The sequence below is a fragment of the Lineus longissimus genome, chromosome 4, assembly GCF_910592395.1.
Source record: "Lineus longissimus chromosome 4, tnLinLong1.2, whole genome shotgun sequence".
NCBI classification, from domain to species: Eukaryota; Metazoa; Nemertea; class Pilidiophora; order Heteronemertea; family Lineidae; genus Lineus; species Lineus longissimus.
The window spans coordinates 17,261,201-17,267,857 of record NC_088311.1 but is presented as its reverse complement, the minus strand read 5'-3'; the positions used below and the strand labels follow the sequence as shown (position 1 = coordinate 17,267,857).

The 6,657-nt window shown below is 40.8% G+C and overlaps 1 protein-coding gene across 1 annotated transcript; it reads right to left on the bottom strand.

The window, feature by feature from the left end:
- Window positions 1-4,858: 4,858 nt before the first annotated feature.
- LOC135485957 (uncharacterized) lies at window positions 4,859-6,331 on the bottom strand. Its single transcript, XM_064768388.1, has 4 exons — window positions 6,315-6,331; window positions 5,879-5,990; window positions 5,488-5,622; window positions 4,859-5,023 (listed from the first exon to the last, which is right to left on the bottom strand). The coding sequence occupies exons 1-4, from the start codon at window positions 6,329-6,331 to the stop codon at window positions 4,859-4,861; spliced, it is 429 nt and encodes a 142-aa protein (XP_064624458.1).
- Window positions 6,332-6,657: the final 326 nt, after the last annotated feature.

Sequence of the window (6,657 nt, the reverse complement as noted above, 5' to 3'; positions counted from 1 at the left end):
GTACACGTAAAAATGTACACATGCATGCATTATATGCCATTCAGCACCCAAACCTCGTGGTTTTCTCAGATACACGTCAGTGCAGAGGTAATGCACATGAACGAGCCGATTTTACAAGAACGGTGAAAAGTTGAAAATCACCTCACAATAAAACACTCCTGGACGAGCCCCCATGTGACGATACCGACGGCTCCCGGTCGTCAACAAATGACTCTCAACGCTCAAATGTCTTTCAACGCTCAAATGTCTTTTAAACTTATTGTTAACATAAAACAATCATACTCAGAGTTACAATTATACAAAGTATCTGGACGAGTAAAAATAGTATGTTGGGTACAAAATGGTGCAGGCTTAAAAGCGTCGCCCCCTGGCGGATCTAAACGTCTTTGAAGACCAAAACCTGGGGTTTGTCACAGATACATAATCACGGTGGCAATTGCAGGAAAACGGCTTTTAAAATTTTGTCAACAACTTGATCTGTCTACTACTCTCATATATAATAAGGTCAAATAAGCTCCAAAAAGGCCCAAAAACGGTTGTTGTCAGATAAAAATGTTACCGGCACAAGCACTTGCTGGTAATTCTTGCAGCCATTCAGTTCACTGTCTCACTGATTTCAGCTTAACTCAATGAATGTTATCTTGGGACTTGAAGAGATGTGTAATTACCCTACAACTTGGGCGTTGTCACAGTTCTCAGGAAAGTCAAGTTTTTCAGATAAATGCCAGAAAAAGCCATTACCTCTCGTCAAAGGGCTCTAGTTGAGATGAGGCACGAACGAAGAATGTAAATGTACTTTATGGACGCCATTTTTCAAAACCTTTCCCAGATTACTCATACAAATTATTACAGAAGATGATTAACGAGTGACGCATAAATGAATTAGCACATGGCTTGATTACACGACACACCTCAATCTTTTATTTTAACTTTATATTCAAAACTTGAACATTGTGGTTCTTGCCCAATGACCAATGGTGCGCAGTCAACCTCTTGAATCCCGGTGACCGACCAGTCAGTCATTTTGAAATAATGTTTTTTCCCCAACAGTTTGTGTACTGTGACGCTGTACAAGCGCTAATCAAACTGCAGTGCCCTCTGCAAACTATGAATAAAACTAAATATAGTCTTCTGCAGATCCCAAGGGACACAAATACACCACACAATAAGGTCTAACGTGTACCGCGAGTACTATACTAATGCATTAAACATTAAACTAATGCATCAAACATGATTGGAAAAAATTGTTTATAGGTGAACCAGAGGAAGAACAAAAATACTGCATTGCAGTATTACTTTAGAGTCACACTCTACCAAAAAACATCGATGAAACCCCCCAGTAAAAACCGTAGTAGTAGAAGATTCAGCAGAAAGCATCTAAAATTGTTTGGGTAGACACCAGCGATATAAATTAAAACTGACCACATTCGGCATTTAAATCAATCATTCAAGGAACAAACGTCTTGGCGCCAAAACCCGATGTTGGCGAAAATGACATAATATAATGTAAAATCCAAGGAAGACATCAAGGAATCGTATACGGTTGGGCACCTGCAAAAATGTCAGTTGCAGCATGAACTAGTCTAATCCGGAACGTGTATAATCCATTATAATCCATTCACTTATGAAATAAATCCTCAATCCAAGGTTTCTGTTTCTTCCATGCACAGACACTGCCTCAAGAACATTTCCGCCTCAATTTTGTTAAGTCCCTCGCAGTGCTGTACTAAACAAATCATAGCCTGGAAAAACCAAATTATAAAATTTCATCTATGATGTGACGATAAAGCTTTATTTGATAACAAATTAAGGGTTAAAGCGCCATATAAAACTCCTTGTTATTATCGTTATTTGTGCTGATTTTGTTGGGAAACACGAAAATATGTCACTTGATTGTCCACTGCATCCTTATCATACTCTTAAACGGCCAAAGTTCCCCAATTTTGCCCTTTTCCACGGCCAAATTTCCCTGAAAAGAATTAAAAAATTCGGTAAGGTAATTTTGAATATTTAACAAAATTATTTCTAATGGTCCTACAAGGTTACAATGTATATGAAAGTTGTTCAGAATTGCATGAACTGTCTATTTCTGATTCAAAGAAAACATCATATAAACTTGTTAATAATTTTTTGGGAATTTTTTTGTCAAGAACATAATTTTCTGCCAAATTTTCAGAAGTTTTGTCAAATGAAAATTTCTGAAAAAACAATAATTCAGATGATATTTCTGTATGAAATGTTCCTATTCAATTGTCTGTAACATAGAATAACTCCACTCACATATAACTGCAGTAGTTTTAGTATTTTTGTGCCCTAGCAGGTTGTTCCTGATGAAGTCGTGCACCAGCACGTTTGTAGACTTTTTCAGTGTGGAAAATCTCGAAGCACCCTGGCCAACACAAAGCCACGTTGCACTGTCTACAACCATCTCTGGTCTGAACTCGTTTGACCTTTCTGTCTAAACATACCATACAGTCTGGTCTATGTCCTTCTTTAGGTACCCATCCAAAGTGCCTATCCACAAGACGTGCCTCTGCTACTCCTGCGTCACTGGTGCGTCCACGTCTTTTACGAAAAGAATGTACTCCTTCTGTGAGTCCATCAATGACCTCCTGAATGAATTTCAAGTGGGTTATTCTAGAAGTAGGGTTCACTTTCTTATACAAAATGTAGTCATTGACGATGGCAGTTTCACGTAGTCTATAGTACAGCGGCAAGTACCATTTATGACTCCAATGCGGAAAGTTATAATATGTAAGAAATTGGTCGTGTAGATCTACGCCGCCCATATATTTGTTGTATTCTACAACACAGTCTGGTTTATTGACTACACGAAAACCAGTCCGTTCCTTCTTATCCCTGATCTGATGTTGTGTAACACCATTACCGTGAACAGTGGACAACATATTGACCCGTTTGTTATCTTCCCAGGTGCAAGCAAGAAGATTGTCACTCTGCTTGTATCTTGGATGTTCCCCCTTTTGTAAGAAAATGTCTGAAAATTTGCAGGCCAACCAACTCTATTGGACCTTGATGTACCACACAGACCTATATCTTCATCCATCAGGTTGAGAGCAAGCATTGATGATGTATAGAAATTGTCAGTGTACAAGTGATGTCCATAACCCCGATAATTTTCAGTAAGTTTCATCACCACATCATTACCGAGGCCAAGTCCTGTCACATTGGCTTTGCCAGTGTAAGGATACCAGTCAAGGCAATACCCTGAGGAACTCTCACAAAGAGCCCAAGCCTTGATACCCCACTTGGTGGGTTTCTTAGGCATGTACTGACGAAACGAAAGCCTCCCTTTGAAGCGAACCATACTCTCATCTATTGATAACTCGCGTTCCGGTGTGTACCAATAACGAAAACAACGATATGTTGGTCTGATCAGTTCAAGGAGAGGAGTGATTTTGTACAGTGGATCATAATCAGGGGTTCCTGCTGCTGGTTGAAGAGAGTTGTCAGCAAAATGTAAGAAGCTGGTGAGAAGGTCGAAACGATTCCTTGGCATCAGTTCACCAAAATTACGGGTTTCAGTCAACCAAAATCCACCGTGGTAATCTCGAGCATGCGACTTTTGGCAAAGGCCCATGCCCAGTTGCATAGCTATGTATACTTGAATTTCCGGTAAAGAAGTATCTTCCCAAGCGAGGTAGCGAGAACTGGGTGGGAGATCAGTTGGGTTATCGAAGAATTGAAGAGCATATCGATTGGTTTCCGCCACGATAATGTCCATAGCCTCCAACGGGAAAAATTTATAGAAAAAGTCTACAGGTTTTGCTCCAGTCCAGCCAGCACATTTGCTCGATTTGCAGGAACACCAGAAGCTCTAGTGTACTTAGGACACCACACTGGGACAGTTCTATCATGTTGATGCCAAACTAGAGCTCTTGCTCTAGCATCAATAAGTGGGCCTCTAGCTCTGCCGCCACGGCCGCAACCACGGCCTCTGCCCCTGACTCTTCCTCTTAGTTGGGCTTGGGCTGGGGCTGGAGGTGGGGGTGGTGCCTTGGCCTGACCCATTCCCCTGGCTCTGCCTCTTCTTCTCCCCCTTACTGGCAAGATTGGTGGTTGATCATCAGGAGAATCACTCACAGGCTCAGAGTCAGGGGCATCTGGAAGGGAACCCCCTTCACTCTCACTATCAGACATGTCGGATACACCAGTAGCCATGTGTACATCATGTACATCAAGCATGTCATTGTCATCACTGTCATGACTGTCAGTATCTTCATCAGAACCTAGATACTCGTTTTCCGAGTCCGTTTCTGCAACTATTTCGTTTACAACATCACTTACAGTCATTCGTCTCCTTAGATTCGGCATCCTGACGTCACAGAGTCCTTGAAACAATAGCGAATTTGTCGATCAAAATCACCGAAAACTTTCTACAGCACCATATAGAAAAGTTGTGTTGAATGAACGGCCTTGACCTTCCTTTACCCATTGAACACGTTTACGAGTCCCGGTGCTGCCGTATAGTGTTATTATAAGGAACTGAAAAGGCGTTTGGTCTAAGTCGCCGTCCGGCCGTAAGTCGCCAAACGGCGACGCTGGCCGTTTAAGGGTTAAAAGAGCTTTCATTACCCAGCCTATCAACAAGGTAAGAGTTACAAAGTGGCACCTGCCAGGTATCGAACCCAGGACCCCACGATCATAATGTTGATGCTCAACTGTTGTGCCACTGCGCTCCCCTGAGCACAAATTATTCCAAATGCCTGAAAATGTACCCATCTCTGTACGTATGTCTTTTACTGTTTCATGACTACCCACAGGACAATGCATGAAGTGATTCAAAATTATCACACGGCACTGTATTTTGTTGCAGTCGGTCAGTTTAAACCAATTCGCTTCAAGTTTCTCGCCTGTCATGTGCTTTACTTTCATAGAGAGATACCATCAATAAGGCCGACCATTTGTCAAATTTCAGACCCACCTCTGGCACACAGACATTCATCATTGTTATCATCTCTGTCTGCGGCAACTCATCCCTCAAGAAATTTATGATGGCCTCCATCTGAAATAACATAACATTTGTCAAATGAAAGGTATCTAATTGCTGTTTTATAATGGAAACATTTAAATGATAAGCCACTGACCCATACCGGTAGTTAGCCAGTTGAAGTCTGAAACAACTACAGTCTTAAGACTTCTTAACAGCTTTGGATTAGATAGGAGAGAGCAAGGGTGTTTCCACACACCTGTGGGCCTGCGCAGTGCACCTTTTCCCCTCAACTCTAAATCTCCATCATTTGGCCTGGAGCCAAAAGGTATCAAGTTACTTGAATGAACTTCTACTCCCCTTCTACAGAGACTAGCCAGCAGAGAATTGTGAAGCTTTTACAATTAAGGAGGCAAAAGCACTAGACGCATAACCATGTGACAGAGCCACGGAGCCAAAATTAGAATAATAACACCAGCCTGTACAGGGTTAAGCATGGTCACACTGCAATTGAGATGTTAATAATCAATTTAACTTACTGTCTCTTCCTTGAGTGTTCCGAGTAAAGAGCTCTCTTTTAGACATAAAGCACTAACCACGCTTCCCTTACCGGATGCAGCCATGTTCATCCTCCAACTTGGTGACTTCATTCCCATCACATTAATCAGATAAGTCTGAAAAAATGGTAATACAAAGTCATAGGAGCTACTTACACTTTTAACACTTTCCCCCAAAATACCAGAAGTAAATGTTTTTCTTTTTAACCAAAATTTCAACCTAGAACCTTTCTTTGCAACCGACTAAAAGTCCCACTCATCCACTTGAGAATGAAAATAAATTGTCCAAAAGAGCAACACTTCATGGCATGTCCCTTTTCTACCACATACAAGTACAAATAACCATTAGAATAATTTTCATTACATTGCTTACCTTCAGAGACACTTTCTCTGGAACAGCATTGACAGCAGTGCTTGCATGGCAGGTTACTTCCATCCGCTTGAAGCAATAAATAATCTGTGCAGCGGACAAATAAACTTCCTCTCTGGAAAAGAAAAAAAATACTGGGGTTTGTGAAAATTGTCATTAGCAGATCATGACAGGCGCTGAGCTTTATACAGGTTAAACAGTGATTACAGTATTCATGTAATCACCTGCGACCCCTTTCATTTACCTGACTAACTACGGATGGGACAAGCAAAATTTCTTATGTATGAGTGATATCGAATGGAAATAAAATAGCTCCGGCTTCAATTAAAATAAATAATGATCATTGCTTCGCAGGGGATATAAAACTGGCCACCTGTGTTAAGGGGGGAGGCTACTCAAAAATTTATTTTGTTTAATTTTCAGAGTATAGACTTCATACTTGCAGGGATTGTTCATGATGACAAAAGAAAAGAGTTCCACCTTTCAAAAGAAAAATAGGGGGTCTGTTGCCATGGAAACGGTGGCCATCTTGGATTTGGGGTGTAAATTTTATCCGAGCATATCGTGGGACTGGGTAATGATGTAGAAGAAATTCCTTTTGCATTTGATAGTTATTTATCTATATAACACCAAGACAGAACCTGATTTTTTCTCACATATATTATTACTGAGGGTAATTTTGATGTTTTTCACCTTTTCACGACCTCCGATTTTGGTCCTATTTTCAAAATCTGATCACCTCCTCCAAAAAATCTCAACCCATATAAAAAAAGTGGCTCTGT